The sequence below is a fragment of the Paramormyrops kingsleyae genome, chromosome 2 (assembly GCF_048594095.1).
Source record: "Paramormyrops kingsleyae isolate MSU_618 chromosome 2, PKINGS_0.4, whole genome shotgun sequence".
NCBI lineage: Eukaryota > Metazoa > Chordata > Actinopteri > Osteoglossiformes > Mormyridae > Paramormyrops > Paramormyrops kingsleyae.
Window position 1 is genome coordinate 16,857,646 of NC_132798.1, and position 16,757 is coordinate 16,874,402.

Consider the following 16,757-nt stretch of genomic DNA (forward strand, 5'->3'; position numbering starts at 1 on the left):
ATTAATTTTAAAGTACAGATAGTCTGATTATTCAGAAACTTCAGGTATTTGCTTATAAGAGTTGTGTAAAACAACTCCAGAATTAAGGTGCGTCCGGCCATTTACAGTAATAACAAAAACAGAGGGAGCGTTACATGCATAGTGGTGGAAGAAAATAGCTCTTCACAGTTACTCCATTCAGGAAAACTTTCGTCATCATCTGTAACCTTTAAAACAACTATTATCAAGTTTTAAAAACTGTTATTGTGGTATTATTGTTTTCAAGTATACAAAACTTCACTTCCCACGTGTCTTTAGAACTATTTTTTTCGTTCTTTTTTCATCAGCTTAAAAATAACCCGCCAGACATACTGTGCGCTCCCCAGACCCTTTCCTAACTTTCCAGGCGGTGGGGACGGGGGCGGCGACAGCGGTTTGACTGACGGCTTGTCTGACCAATGGCATGGCGCGCTGATGGCTGCGCGTTCCCGGTGCAGATGTACGGGCACCCGGGAAGAGCGGCCGGTGACGGTTTTGCGGAAGGGGCGCGGTTAGCTGTCACCGCGGCGCGCTCCCGTGTTTGCCAGGGCTGCCCCCGCTTTCGTAAAGCGCCGGATTTTGGTAAACTTTGGGCGAAATGTTAAGCACTCTGGGCGGCGGCGGAGGAAAGCCTGCTAAACCGTCGTTTGTCTCCTATGTAACTCCAGAGGTATGTAATAATAATGTAGGCTTCGGTCTAAAGGTGTTTTTGACTTGGTTGGGGCATGTGCGACTGAAAAGAGGCGATCTTGTGTAAAATCCATTGCTGGCACTGTGATTTGTTGTGTTCAAGTTAATTCAGCCCGGATCCTAAGCCGCACCAGCGACTACTCTGCGCAAACTAGTTATTTCACAAATCAGTACTTGGTTGTTACTAGTTGGAGACAAGGAAAAAAACACAATGGCCGGAATTGTGGTTTGGACACGGCTAAGTAGACCAGACCATCATGTAGGTGAACACCATTTTAACCCTCAAAAATCTGTTCAATCCAAAGTGGTCAAAATTAACGAGGACAGGTGGTTTCGTTTACTTAGTTGCTATGGTAAGTTTAAAGTATGGCTTGTGTAGTCCTCGTAGTACACTTATTAAGTCCTTTAATTATAATGCAACCGGTCTGTTTTGGTTTGCATTCTTGATGTGTTTCGGTGATAAGTTCTGCTTCAGCTGAATGCATAACCTATCTGATGGGCGATGGGAGAAGTAACAGAGACAGAAGATTGCAGAAGTCTTTTTGAATCGGTATCTGTGTGTGTGTGTGTGTGTGTGTGTGTGTGTGTGTGTGTGTGTGTGTACATGGCTTTGGGATTCGATCTCGTGCCTCCAGCGTTACTTTGACTTCCAGATGCAGGTTCCCATGAGAAAGGTCTTCGTCTTATTGCGGGATGGCGGACTGAAGGTGGGGAACGCAATTGGAGCGACACGTCTGCGAAGCAGCTCCGGTGAACCCCAGTTACTTACCTTGTACTCCGCAAAGCTGTGCTGCGTTGTGTCAGTGCTGAAGTTTTTTAGGTCTTGAAATTATTATTAAGTTACTTATTGGCAGAGATGCATTATTTTGAGTACATTCCCTTCTGAAAGTCCCAGTTTGCCCTGGGGAATAAGAGCAGTGGCTGACAAATCACAGTAAAATAACTTTAAAGAAATCGCAAGTCACAGATCATCCGCTTGTTTTACTTTGCAGACTCCTCAGAGTATGCAGCATAAAAAGGGAAGCGATCCTGGCAAATTAGCCTTGCAAAATGTGCCCAGCTTGAAAGGCTGGGTGTCTGTACTAAGAAGTTGTCATGTTAATATGGCATTTAAGTGTGGAAACTTTCTGTTGACCTCCCCAGATAAAAGTAGTGGCCTGTATTGCAAATACTTTCTTCCCTTGGTTATATCCACTTTTCAATCAGGTCTGTTCCCTGTAATCAGTCATTTGATGGCAACTGTTTTTGTCAGCGAACAGCTGTAGAAAATGCCCATTGGCACTGATGGGCGTAGATCTTTTTTGCTGAGTCTTTATTAGTCTGACAAGTGTGGCTCCGTAGCAGTTGGAGTGGAAGTTAAGGCTGGGGAATCTTCCCTGTTAGCAGCCGATTTTGGCTGCTTTTTAAAAGCTGTTGGCCGCAGTTGGGGGGGGGGGTTCCTGTGTTAACAAGTTGGGATTTAACCTGTAAAACACTATGACAAATTTCAGGATATGGCTTTTGGGTAAACTAATATCCCTTTTTTGTTTTTCTTTGAATGTCTTTGACATTTTATTTTAATAGTGATTATATTTTGTTTTATGTTGAAATGTATTCCTTTAAACTTTATTTGAATCGCTCTGCTTTATTATAGATGTTTTTGGCATTTTTCCGGTCTCCTGGCCATAAAGGGGTGTTTCATTTGTTACTGGTTCATTACTGGTGTTTCGTAGCGAGGTTGTGACAGGAGTGATACCTGTCTTTCACCTTTAACCAAGTCCTGTAGCGTATAAGGTCTCAGCCCCACATGCATCTCTCAGGAAGTGAAACACAGCATCCGAGCGCCACGCCATGCGGGGGACGGCACTCGCATCCTGCAGCTTTCACGCGTTGGACGTCGGTCACATGACCGCCACACTGCACAATGCCTGAAAAAGCGACATGTGATCTGTGCATGGCGGTGCTGATTGGTGTGGGTGACCTGTTCTGTGGTACTCCAGCAGAAATGGGTGGCAATATGAGGCTCAGTGGGTTATGATGCTGTGATTAATCGGAAGTCATTGGGTCTAATGCCAGTGTTGCCAGGCTGATGTCATTATTTGGTCCTTGAGCAAGGCTCTGGACTTCCAATAGCTCCATGGAGTGGCTAACCCTGTATTCTCAAAAAACATGTCGCTTTAATCAAAGCCTCGTTAAGTTAACTGTAATGTAAATACTTTAGCTACAACAGACAGCTGTAAAAATGGTCACATCTTCATTTGTTTTGCAAGAATTTGTTCATGATGATGCATATATTTTTTATTGCCATCTGATAATTTCATTAACTTAAAAAGAATAGCTGCTATTGGCCTATATACAATCTCTCTTCAGTGTTTTTTATGATTATATAGGGTTCTTGCACGGTTACATAGTGAGATCATGGTCTGAATCACATTAACGTCCCATTTATTAGAAGTAAAAATATTATTCCGATAAGGTCAGTTTTTAAACTCTAATTTCAAAATGAGTATGCAGTTTGGATTCAGAAATGTGGTGCTTTAAGCATCCAGAGCTACGTGCGTTTTAAATTAGCACTTTACTCCGCTGCAGTAAAATTGCTTCACGCCTGCATTTGAGGTGTGAAACATCATGGAATGTGGTGCTGTAATTGAAAATAACTTTGCCCCGAAAATAACTTTGCCCCATGCTCCGGCCAGAATCCACAGCAGTGCAGTAATGCTTTGTGTTAGTGACTGTAAACTCGTTCTGTGTTTACTTTGGATTGCATGTCAGTATGTTAGTGAATTTGAAGCTTATAAACAGCAGTGTTACTACGCTGCATGTTTTAAGCTTACAGACTGCTCATCAAAGATGGCGAATCCGGCCTCGTTATGGATGTAATGAATGCCGTCTACAGAGACTACAGTTGTGAGAAAGACAAAACATGATATGACTCCTAGCAGGTGGATGTGATGTTTTATATAAATTTCGGGTCACGATATGAGATGTTTCCGGAACGTCCTTTTTGCAATAAAACCAACTCTGTGCATTTACAGCTGTGCCTGTCCTTGATATTACAGTTAGCATTAGCGTCAACAATGAGCTGTGCTACTGTAGGTTTTTGCATGTTCTTTGCATTTCCACCGAAGACCTTGATTTGCTCCTGCAGTCCTGGTTAGGTGGGTCATCGTCTCCATTTTCCCTACTGTGTGTGTGTGTGTGTGTGTGTGTGTGTGTGTGTGTGTGTGTACTTTCCGCTGTGATGGACTGTCGAAGGTCTTCCCTGTTTCATCTCCTGCGGTTCCTGGGATAGGTTACAGGATCACTGTGGTGCCACATTGGATAATTATTTGTGGAAGATGGAGGGATGTTGCTGTTACATTAACCCAATGCCACTTAATCCGGACTGGCCTCCTGTAAAATGATGATGCGTACAGTGGAGTAACAGTTTGACCGGGCTGATGAGATTTTGGCTCTTTGTGCTTTTCTCAGCAATATCTATTGTCTTTATCAGTCTTCCTCTTTTCTGACTGATGTGTACTATACTATCATCTTACGCTAAGGGATTTTATTCTGTTGAACGTCATGTCATTCTGCATTTTTTATTTTGCTTACGTACAGGAAATAAATCAAACTGAGAAAGAATGCTCAAGAAAGGAGAAACATCCTGATTTGTTGCCAGGTAAGCTCTTAATTAGAATTAAATCTAGCTAGTTCTTCTTGCCTCAAATGTATGTAAAATAAAACTGTAACAATCCAATATGAAATAAAATTTTGATTTGTTTTGGCTTTGCACTGTATAGGTTACCAACGTGACCTTTGACCTTTAGGAAAGTCGCTGCCGATTGGCAGGTCTTGTTACGGCACTACTCCACTTGTAATTGTCTTGTCTCCAGGAGAGGTGATCTTCTGCAGTGCAGGGCCCGTTCTGAAGAGCATAAAGGATGATCTCTTCCAGCGGGTGGTTTACGGCACGCTGCTCTGCACCAACTTCCGGGTCTCGTTCATTAGTGACGAGGCTCCTTCAGATGAGGAGGCGGTGGGTGCTGGTCACGTCTTGGCAGGGTGGGGGCCTGAGGTGGCCTCTGTGCCTTTAACGGTAACTGATTGAGGGAGGTTTTTAGGTGCTGTTTCAGATAGGGCCGTGAAGTCGGACGAGCTACCTCAGATCTGTCTTTTTAGCTTGCGTTCTGTCTGTAACAAAGTACTGAGCCTCGGTAATAGGATTCGTTACAGAAACATACCTGTCGGAGGGCAAAACGCTTCTGAAAAATTGAAATATAAAGTTTTTCTTTTCTGAAGGACCCAGAGTCCATCATCGAAAGGTGTGGTTAGAACACAAATGGTGAATTAGTGGTTTATTTTTTATTTATAATAGTATTAGAAGTACACCAGAACCACCAGTATGCCTGATATGCTGCTCAATCCAGTATAAGTAGTCTGATCTGATGCCAAAAACCAGTTTGACGATGTTGATTCTGTCGTCTTTTTTTTACCCATTGTATCACCAGTAGCACTTCGGGTAGAAGGTAAAAATCGGACAATAGTAAAGCTGACGACGAGCTGGATCAGACATTTATTACCCATCGGGGAAACCATGGCTCATTCTTCGTGTTTTGAAAGCTGCTCGGTTGACCAGCTCAGTGTCTCCTTCAGTGTTCTGCCATCGGATGTCGGGAAAACAGTGTCATTGACGTGCCGGTGGTACATGGAGCAGTGTGGCATGATGGGAACTGCTACCCACATTCCTTATGTAACTCTTTGTCCGAATTCCTTTGTTTAACTCTTAGCTATACTGACTGTGGGAAGCAGCTAGACCTTGAAATGGTTCATGATGACTCATGATGTCTGGTTAACCCAACCTGGTTAGTAATAATAAATCCAAAATCTTGTTATATTTTTCAGGCCCAGCTATTCAAGAATAAGCTGTATGGAGAGAACGACATTCCTCTGACGTGTGTCGATCACATCTACGGAGGTACAGCTGATTGCGAGTGAACACAGTCTTGTGTAGGATTATTGTAGTGTTAGTGATTAAGAACATGTGCAGAAAACTCTATATGATAAACATATTTGATATGTGATCATTTGTGACCATAAGGTCTTTGTGCTTCCTAGTAAAGAGTGCAGGTTACCCATGACCCTGTACTGGATAAACAGTGATGGATGGATGGATGGATGGATGGATGAGTGATATGCGATTTGTGTCTGCCTTTCCTCAGGTTTCGATGACAAAAAGAAGCTTATAATAAGTGGCTTTGTGAAGAACAAGTACCCCTCCAAGATCATCGTCTGCTGCAAGGATCTGAGACTCTTCCACTTTTCCTTGGCTTATGCCAAAGAGGAGGACGCCAAAAAGGCAGGAGACCGAGCCGCTGGTGGAGCGACCCCGCCCCTTCCGGCTGCGTCCGTCACTACATACTGCTGCTGTTGTGTCGGGGGTCCTTTAAGTATTCAGATTTTATTTTATTTTACACCTCACAGATTTTTCAAGGGATTGTCTACCATTGCCTTGAGCCCAAATCACTGAAATGCGTGTTTGCCTTCTCCTATGGTGAAAAGACGCTTTTGAATAAGGGTTTGTATTTGCTTTTCTTTATATAAGTTGGAGTAGCTGCTGCTTTTGAAATAAGTTTGTCTTATAGGTTGCAGAGCTTGTCGATACTGCTTTTGAACAGAATATCCCCCTGGGATTAGTAAATTTTATCTAACCTAATCAACTAGTAAATAGTAAATAAAAATAAAGTTTTAAAAAGCCATTTCTTGGCAAAACTTGTTGTAGGCTTTCTACAACCAGACTGTTTTCAGCTCTGAAGTGAGTCCAGGTCAAAGGACCAGGGACAGTTTGACTGTCTCTGTGCTTCTGAAATGTCGCTCGGTCCTGAGAATGAGCTGATCATTCTGTTTTTTTATTTGTCTTCTGGGGGTCCTGTTATGCTCAAAGAAGTGACTGAGCTATTCTTTTCCTGGCTTTGCTGGTTACTTCCGAGTAAAGGTCCTCAGAAGTAGAACAACTCATTAAAGTAGAAGGAATTTTCTTTTTTTTAATTTCAGAGAACCAAACGAAACCAAAGACTGTAATGTTTGACACCTCAGAGGACTGGGCCCAGGAGATAAAACGCACCAAAGGCAATTGTAAGCTGATTTCAAATAATGCAGATTTCAGCATCTCTGCGAAGTAAGTCTGCCCGTTTTAGCTCGTGATGATTTTTAGCAGAGTTCTCACCTCGTCTTTTCAGTGTCTGCTTGAGATTTGTTTGGTTTGATTTGTTTGGTGGTATTCATGTAGAATCTTTGGATCTAGAATTGTTTCAGATGGAAGAAGTTTCGTTTGGTACATTGCTAAATCCATGGCGTCGGTATTGGAGTATCGTATAACAACATATAAAATTGTAAAATAAATAACTTATAAACCATAATGGGTCAAGAGAGGCAGGTGTGTAGCTGATAGGCAGTTGAGTTTAACCCTTTGTTAACGTAGGAGCCAATTTCTGTGTTTCCTGGATCTCCTGTGATTTTGAACTTCAGTAATGTGAACGTTGATTGTAAGACTGCAAACATGGTGAGAGCTGGTGAATTTTCCGGTGCGTTGTTACCCTGTCCTGTGGAATTTCTGAGTTGTTATGCTTAGATTGGTTCTGGAGAAGTAGGGTTAGAGTTTTATATAGTCAGTGGCCAAGGTGTGTAGCTGATGAAATGTTCAGCTGTATGAATGCGGCAGGAATTGTTGCTTTGATGAAAACCTAAATGTATTGTGGTGATATTTTTGTGGCTGTTCTCTTCCTCAGGCTGCCGCAGTTTTTCATTGTCCCCACACATGTTACCCAGGAGGATTTAACAAAATTCGACGGGAAAGGGATCCCGGTTGGTATTTTTAGGGTCATTCATGTTGTTTTGACCTCCATCTGTCTGCCATAAAGAGGGGAAAAATGTCTGGAAAAAACTTTTATGCTGTGAGAAAAGTGTCAAGCTGTGTTCAAGATGTACCAAATGATGTGAATGCTGCAATATGATGATGATGGTTATGAGGGTCCGTGACAAGAGAATGAACATGAATTGATAGCATTGTAGGCTAAGCTAAAACATGCTAAGCATTCATTACTCCATGCCTTGCACTTTTAAGAAGAAAACATTGACTTAATTTATGCTTTGTGTTGTGTTTCTCTTAATTCCTCCCCAGATTTGGTGCTGGTCCCATCACAGTGGATGTGCTTTGTTCAAAACGGCCTCGTTGCCACTCATGCAAGAAGATGCCAGCTCCCAGTTATACAAAAGCTATATGGAAGGGTATTGCACACTCTGTCTTGCCATTATGAGTGTTTCAAGGAAATAAGACCATTTTAATGGGGCTTAAGATTTAATGATCACTGAGCAGCTGAAAACATAACTGCAGATTAACTGTGAGCAGTAACAGTGCCTCTAGAGATGGTGGAGTCCATCTGGGCCGGACCCAGTACATGTCCCTGTTTGGGGACCCTGCAAGAGCAGGACAGATGGGGAATGTGCAACTAGGGCAAGGGAGGGGCGATGGATAAACTTGGGGAATTTCTCTCCATATACTTCGGGCTTCCTGTGAGGTGTAGGCCCCCAGTGGAGGGTTAGGGTACTGCACTTAGCTTGTTCTTGGTTCACCGGAATCTCCTGCAGGATGCTGAACGCCGTGGCGCAGACTCACCTGTACTCCGTGAAGACGGAGGAGCTGTCTGACTCTCTCCCGACAGTCCAGGACATCCAGCAGTCCTACAGCAAGTTCAAACAGTTCTTCCTGCTTGGTGAGATGCTACTGTACAGTAAAGGCCAGACATCACCATTACAGAATCGTACAGGGATATTTATCATAAATATATAAAACCATAACTTCAAACAGAAATTCAGAACACTTTACTGCCGGTATGTGCAAAGATACCGGAATTGTTTGTGGTTCTCAGTGCCACATGGGACATGGAAGTACAGGACAATGTTACATATTCTTAGTACAAGCTCTTCTCTGTACAATATACATGGAACTGAAGAACATACTTGAAATTACAAATTTACAGGAAGTGCGGTGCAAAGATGCCTTAAAACAAATAAATCTACATAACAGTACCTTGTGCAAATGACTGCAAAGTGCAAGGGAAACTGTAAACAGAGAGGAAAGTGCAGATTTGAACAGATGCAGAACAGATTGATAACTTGGCTTTTGTTCAGGAGCAGAAATGTAACCTTGTTTATGACCCTTTCAGCTCAGAATATGTATCAGCTTACTGTCCTCTTCTTTTATTTCCCGGCAGATAATACTAATGATTTCTGGATGACCGACGTGAAGTGGTTCTCCTCGCTGGAGGGCTCCTGCTGGCTGGACATTATCAGGTCGGCCCGAAGCCTTTATGATGGAGCTTGTGGTCTCCCTGATCTGCGCGCTGACTCCTGGGGCTTCTCTCCCGTAGGCAGTGCCTGGCCAAGGCCGTGGAGGTGGTCGAGTGCCTGGAGAAGGAGAACACCAATGTTCTGATAATGGGTCAGTGGAAGATCTGGTGCATTTCTTCTAAAAAAGGATCCATCCACTTATTGGTGGATTTTGCTAATTCATGCTATAATACTATTGCACCCATTTAGTTGATGGGTCATTTGAAGACGCTTAATTAAAGCTCCCTATCTGTATAATCATGGTATATCATGGTGATTCAAGGGGGGAGTTCTTTTGCCTCATACCCGCAAGCCGCGTGTGGAGTTCACTGGGGATTCCACCAGTTTCCTCCTGTGGTTTAGAAACGCGTGGTTAGGCGAATTGGTATCTAACTGGCCCGTAATGCATGACTGCGGGTCCCCTATGAGGGCGTCCCCTGCCTGGTGCCCCTTGCGTCCTGTGATAGGCTCTGGGCCCGCCGTGTCCCCCACTGGATAAGCGGTCATCTGTGGATGAGTGACATCTGCCTGCTGCCTTAGTTCTCTTGAAAGTCCTCAGACTGACTTAGTGCCGTTGCTGAAGTCACTTCTGATGACTCTGCTTCTGCTACAGAGGAAGAGGGTTCGGACCTCTGCTGCGTCATATCCAGTCTGGTCCAGCTGATGTTCGACCCGTACTACAGGACTCTTGGTGGCTTCCAGAGCCTGATCCAGAAGGAGTGGGTCATGGGCGGCCATCGCTTTCTGGACCGCTGCAACCATCTGCACCTCAAGGACAAGGAGGTGGGTGAGAGCTGAATGATCTTGCCGTCGCTTCCTTGCTTAGTAGTGGCTGCTCTTGTCCAAAGCAATTGTGATGTATTCTCTGTGGTCACAGTGATGGCGGGAAAACAAAATGACAGACATTGCGTTTCTTTATTTAGCGGAAGCTTTTGTCCAGCGGCGTACAGGTGAGGAGAGCTTGGGGTTGCTCAGCATCCCTGCAGTAGATGGCCTAAGGGCCTTGCTCAAGCGCCCAGTGGCGTTGTGATTACTTTGCCAGCGATGGGATTTGAACCCACACACTTCTGGATATGGAAGCTGATCCCTAACCCATTTAGCATTTAGTGTTACACACAGGGCAGCTAATGGTGTTACTTACTGGCATCTTAATGAAGGAAGGAGTTCGTAATCGTAAGCGATTTACACTCTGCTTTTTCCAGCCACTTTGTGCTACCGATGGTAAATGAGATCTCAGCCCATTTGGTATCGCTTCCTTTTCGGCAGGCAAATCGACACGGATTAAACGATTAACCCTCTCCTGACTGTGCCTTCAGCCTAGTTTTAATATTAAGCTCTATGCATAGCTCGCATCTCCACTGTGTGGCAGGTAATTCCTGCGTCTCACCGAACTGGACGTGATCCTCCTTGGTGGGAGTCTGTTCTGATCGGGCCGCCTTATTAAAGCTATATCCTGCCTTTTTATTTCTGCTGCTATTTATGTCTCTCGGCGCTGGAAGGGAGGAAGTGGAAGCGACGGCTCACGGGACAGTGAAAGGGTGTGAATGTTGGGCTGATCTGTGACCCTGAAAGGGGATGTAAGACTCTGTCTCTCTCTCCCCCCCCCCCCCCACCAACAGCAGTCCCAGGCCCCCGTCTTCCTGCTCTTTCTGGAGTCCGTCTGGCAGCTCCAGCAGCAGTACCCCCCCGCTTTCCAGTTCTCCGAGACGTACCTGACGGTGCTCTCCGACAGCATCGACGTCTCCGTCTTCAGCACCTTCCTCTTCAACTCCCCCCACCACATGGCCTCCATCGCCAAGGTTCCATAAACGTTCCGCAATAATTTTTTTCTGTTTTTAACTAACTCTCGATTCTTTCTGTAGGTAAATATTCAAAATACAGTTTCCGATTGAACAGTTCAACAGATATAAAGTCAGCCATTGTTACCCTGTAGTTTAAAGCCACTGATTAAGTTTAACCAGAGGCGATTTTAGTGGGCCCCTCCCCCTGCATGGTCAAATTTATTACCTTTATGGCAAAGTGTAAATTTAATAATATCAACAAAGAGAATTCAATAAACACAAGACCTTTATTTTCCCTTTTGTGAAAAGCAGAATGCACAAATAAAGCCGATTTGTTGTTGCAGTAGGCTGCCCCTGGGGGGCCCCCTCCTATCTCAGGGCCCCAGGCCATTGCCTGCCCTGTCTGTCCTGTCGCAGCGCCTCTGAGATTAACCAGTCTGCTAGGTGACTAGCATGCCTGCTAATATTGGGTGTAACAGGCTAACCTTTACATGGTGGAGGCATTGGGTGTGAAAGTGTGTGCTGTAAATGATTCGGGCCTAGTCGGGTCTGCTTTAAATAGCCGTGTTGATTAAGCTCATCGGATACCGCACACGGCCTCGGTCCATCTGCCTTCCTGCTGGCGAGTCCTGCCCAGGCCCGTCTTCCAGCATGATTTTCCGTCAGCTCACGGCCTCCGTCTCTCTTGGCAGGCCATGTTGGAGCCGGGACAAAGGAGCCCAGTGAACTGGCCGACGGTTTGGGACTGGTCTGTGCAGTTCGACAGCAGAGCCCAGGATTTCTTCATTAATCCACTGTATATGGAACGCAGCAGACAGGACAAGGCTCCAAGGAAAATGCCTCGTCCCAAGGTGCAGGCCGCAGGGATTGTGATTGGCCAGTAAAGCCTCATTGCTTCCTGGTTGGATAAATGATTCATTTATGAGCTGCGGGTGGGGGGGTGGGGGGTAAAATCAAATTATTTTGTATTTTACCTTTGAAAGTTTGAATATTATACGATATGAGCTTCGTTTTGGCTCCAGCAGGCCCTCGCCGACGCTTACGGGGGCGGCGTGCCGCAAAGTTAGCATTGATTCCGGAATCTTCTATTCTTCACTTTAGCATCAGCGGCACCAGTCCCTGCCCAGTTCGGCTTTCAAGTTCTCCCCGTCTGCCAAGAAAGGCTTCTTGAAGGACGAGACCGACAGCCTGAAGAAGATGCTGAGGGTGAAGCGGCTGAGCCGCTGGATGAACTCACCGGACTCCGCCCAGGCGTCCACCCGGGAATTCTTTGTGGCCTGGCAGCGCAGGCCGCTGGACTACCACGGGCTACTTCTGCCCTGCCTCGAGGGGCCCACCCTGCGCCTCTGGAGCCAGAGGTACCTGCGCTGGATCCCCGAGGCTCAGATCTTTGGCGGCGGCTCCATCACCATCTTGAAGAAGCTCGCCGACCTGTTGGCAGAGGTGCAGGACCTGCGCGGCAACCTGGACCGGCAGGCGTGCAGGGCAGACTTCAACCACCAGGGGGTGGTGGCGCGCGCTAAGTCTTCCATCCAGCTCTCCTCCGCGTTTCCCTTCACGATGCCCCGAAGCAGGTCATTTAAGCCTGCCATCCCCATCGGGCCACTGCACAGCCTGATTACGGACAGCCTGGCTGACCAAGAGGACGAGGAGAATCTGGGTATTGTTTGAGGACAATGGCATTGGCCACAGTCGACCGAGAACTGAGTCCTCACTGGAGGTGGTTGTTGGTTCTGATGCATTGTGCCTAATATTTTTAATCCTTGATGGTTAGACACCTTGTGTCAAACTGTTTGCCTAACATCTTGGGACTATTTTTGCGGGTAATTATTTGCCTGGATGCACAAAAACTTAACATTAATGTACTAGTACGTAGATGAGGTCAGCAGAACATGATTTGTTTGATTTGCTTTTTCTTATTTTGAGAGGGGTCAGTTTTTGTCATGTTTACCTGAGCTGGAATATGGTCTCTGTAGTAACGACATGAGAGAGGAGGCGTTGAACACTGGTCTGTGGGATTTCCATGTGCAGCTTATCACGGTGTCCATAAACAAATAGATTCACTGACAGGGCTCCTGTCAGGTCTGCCATTGACTCCCCATATGGCTTCGCTTTGGAAGTAATAAATCTTAAGTAAATATAACCAGCAGACCATTTGATGAGCATGGTTTGTCACTGCTTCCCTGATACATACACATTACCTGAGCACCAGGAAGCAGGTTAGCATTAAGCATTTTTTGTTTAATTACACAGTTTTCAGGAGCATTAAGCTTATGGAAGTTTTACTTACACAAAAATATTCTGCAAGCAGAAGGAAAAATGATTAAGTCAGAGATAATCAGATTGTAGAGGAGGTGGGTCCAAGCATCTCGAGGAGGCAGGACCAAGACATCTGATTGGTTGGTCCCACCTCCCATAGTTGCTTGGGCTTGCCTCCTCTACAATCTGATTGGTTATCTCTCAATCAGTCATTTTTTTTCTTCTGCCCTTAGAAAAATTTTGTGTAAGTAAAACTCCCATGAGGGAAGCTAGTGTGATGCTAGGAATCCGACTGAGTGACAAAACATTAAAATGACTTTATGACCTTTTTGGGTGTAGGCTAAAGCCTCTTTATACTTATTTTGGACCATTTATGCAATGTTGTTGCTCATTTTTGTGCTATAAGGATCCTGTTTTTGTATAAAATTTCGTTTCAGTGTAATTTTGAGGTTAGATATTTAAGACACTATAATATCGTTTTTAGATCAAAATATACATCACACGCCTATAATTTTGAAACCAATCCACAGCTTAGAAAAAAATCCTAATTTTCTGTTTTGTATTTAATATGGATTTATTTATCGATCCACAAATCACGCTTCTTCATATCAGCTGTTATTCCCACAGTTATGTCGGTTATGGGTCAGATTGGTTAGAAAAATAAAGGATTCCGTGATGTCGAATATGAACAAAATTGTTTTACAAAACAAACAATCCCTCTCTCCTAATCATTTGTGACATGAATTACTCTTTGTACTGAACTTTTTTGAGCGTATGGAAGTATTTTTTTTTTCTTTCTCATTTTTGACATATGTGCATATAAACACGCACAAATTACTTTTTGTAAAAAATTTCTATTTTGGAAAATGTTTTGATATGTATAGTCTTTATATGACATATATATGAAATAACTGAATAGCAATGTATATTTTTAATTGGATGTAAATAACATTAAGATCCGCGTGTGGTGTTGTCTTAACACACATTTGCTGATCATTTATTGCACAATAGTAATTCAGTGGGATGTTTCCTTTAAATGCCGTATGTCTTGTGTACATCTGGGGTCACCAAGTTATTATTATCTGATTATGAAAAGTGTCTCAAACGGTGGCGATCTGCTGTCTCAGACTGCGATGTAATGGGTTTGTGATGCATTAATGAAACCAAACCGGCATGGTGTGGTATGGAGAAACGTGTGAGATGAGAAATTACTTTTAGCGGAGGCCTGAAATTCATGTGGTTACATCAATTTCCCAACCCAGTCGTCGGGTCCACAGAGGGTCCTCGTTTTTACTCCCTCCCAGCTCCCTGCCAGACAGTCCACGTTTTTGCTCCAGGGAGCTGGGAGATCTGGAAACACTGGGTTAGATGGGGAGGCCCTCAGCACAATGCTACTCCTGAAAATAAGCTCTTCCTTGATGTTCTCCAGAATATGTCCAGTCATCTCCATTGTTTCCCCACTGACACACTGAAACTGCTCTGCATGTAATGTACACTGCTGATGTAAAATGAATGTTGTGTATCTGTCAGATGCATTTGGTATTAGGGATCAATGGGAGCAGAATGTGAACCACTTAAATTATTTATCATTGTTCTGTTCAGAACAAGGTCCAGTCAATGAACTGAAAGAAACTGATATAAAACTGTATATGAAGCTAAAGTGTGTGTGTGTGTGTGTGTGTGTGTGTGTGTGTGTGTGTGTGTGTGTGTGTGTGTGTGTGTGTGTGTGTGTGTGTGTGTGTGTGTGTGTGTGTGTGTGTGTTTTTTCTCTCAAACTTTTGGAATAATTTTTTTTATGGTTGTGGGGAGTCACCACAAGCTGTACAGGGTAGAGCAGAAACTGTCAAAACCTTTTATGTTTGTGTTTTATTTGGGTCAAATGTCACAATATTGTAAAAGTACAGTAGAAATCCTTACAGTGTTGGTTGAACAAAAGTTTATCTTTCTTCCTGAATGTGATTTTAAGTAAAAAAATATTGTACCAGTCAAAAATTTGGACACACCTACTCAAAGGAAGGTTTATTTATACTATTTTCTATGTTTTATAGAAAGACAACAAAACTAAAATAATTTCATTTACATTATCCATCGTGGGAATGGACTCAGAAGGTTGCTGGGTCAAATCCCGCGCTCCAAATCCTGTGCTTGGCAGAGTGATTCTACCATTGGGCTCTTGAGAAAGGCCCTTAAAAGGAATAGCTCTAGGGTCTAATAACTTTAGCAGGTCTGCCTCTGCTCTCTCAATTGTATGCTACCTTGATAAATGCATGTACTAAGTAAGCAAATGCTAAATCTTGTATTAAGATTCCTTGAAGTAGCTGCTTTTTGCCATGATGACAGCCTTGCAATCTCTTGGCATCCTCAACACCAGCTTCATGAGGCTGTGCTGCTTTCCCAGCTGTCCTGAAGGAGCTTCCACATATGCTGAGCTCTCATTGGCTGTTTCTCCGTCATTCTCCACTCACATCCCTCCCAAACCATCTCTAATGGGTTTAGGTCAGGTGGCCAGGTCATGTGATGTGCCACTCCATCGCTCTCCTTCGTCGGATGCTTGAGGGTGTGCTTTGGGTTGTTGTCCTGTTGAATAACAATGCAGGTATGATGGGAGGCCTGTCCAAATTTTTGACTGGTACTGTATGTTTGGTCGAGCCATTCGGAACTGGGAGATCACTGCATTTCCTGGAATTCTTTTCCTGGTCACGAGTCATCCTATATCCTGTTTACAGAATTCTGATGTTCATTATTCATAAACCAGTTTTCACCATAAGTATAGCCTTTGTAAAGAATTTAATATAGGTGTACAGTTTCCATTAACTTTTCTATCCTTGTTGACATTATATATTAATAAAACATGTAAATAAAGGCTATTTTTTGTACAAAGGACAGGCATTAATACAGGAGTACATAATGATATTATGTTATGTGTTTAATATTTTTCTTTTGATTTGGTTTCTCGTTTGAAACATTCTTTGAGGGTTTATTTTTTCAGATGTAAAGAGTTCCTATACTGGGTGATTTAAAGGGGAATTTCAGCCCAACATATGTGTATTCTGTGCTTTGCATTATTACAGTTTTTTCTTTGTTAAAACATTATTCTTCTGATGTTGGCTGTTTTTTATGTTATTATTTTAAAGTTTTCTTCTGAAATTAATAAGGGACCATCTTGCCTGGATGTTGATTAAATGTCCATTGAAAGTAAGGTTTTTGCAGGTTGTTGATTTTCCTCTGATATCATCATCAGTAGTCACCACATTCATTGTCTTCAGTCATCCAGCACCCAAAGCAGTTTCTGATTCTACGTACTTTTACCAGAAACCCTTCACTCCGAAGCTGCAAGTCCCACCTGATCTACATCAACTAATTGCTGCAAAGTCCGCAAAACTTCCGACTGCCATCTATGATTAATACACCAAGAACAAAGCATTCATTTACATACAAAAGTTTTTTTTTTGTGTAGATCCTTGAACATGAAGTAGAACTTTTAAAATGACACCAATTTTGGTGGAATTCCCCTTGATAAAAACGCCCACTTGATCACACACTAGGTGGTCACATGATGTTTTGTTCACAGCTCCATGACTACATTAAACTAGCTTGTCAGGAAGACAAATGTGGTTAAAAACATTTCCAAGGTTAACGTTTCATTAAAAAGAAGCACTTAGA

The 16,757-nt window shown here is 43.6% G+C and overlaps 1 protein-coding gene across 1 annotated transcript; it reads left to right on the plus strand.

The window, feature by feature from the left end:
* Positions 1-484: 484 nt before the first annotated feature.
* Positions 485-16,293, plus strand: LOC111855129 (myotubularin-related protein 12). The gene is made up of 16 exons (XM_023833822.2): positions 485-688; positions 4,288-4,348; positions 4,563-4,705; positions 5,572-5,644; positions 5,889-6,025; positions 6,151-6,244; positions 6,721-6,844; positions 7,455-7,530; positions 7,847-7,953; positions 8,314-8,438; positions 8,940-9,018; positions 9,096-9,166; positions 9,668-9,837; positions 10,674-10,853; positions 11,528-11,686; positions 11,937-16,293. Exons 1-16 carry the CDS (start codon positions 617-619, stop codon positions 12,504-12,506), a joined length of 2,241 nt encoding a protein of 746 aa, XP_023689590.1. The 5' UTR covers positions 485-616; the 3' UTR covers positions 12,507-16,293.
* The last annotated feature ends 464 nt before the right edge of the window (positions 16,294-16,757 follow it).

Bases quoted from the DNA above. Each gene is read 5' to 3' on its own strand.
- LOC111855129 (XM_023833822.2), top strand. From the start codon at position 617: ATGTTAAGCACTCTGGGCGGCGGCGGAGGAAAGCCTGCTAAACCGTCG. The intron at 7,531-7,846 runs GTTGGTATTTTT...ATTCCTCCCCAG, and splicing joins TCGACGGGAAAGGGATCCCG to ATTTGGTGCTGGTCCCATCA. The intron at 9,019-9,095 runs GTCGGCCCGAAG...TCTCTCCCGTAG, and splicing joins TGCTGGCTGGACATTATCAG to GCAGTGCCTGGCCAAGGCCG.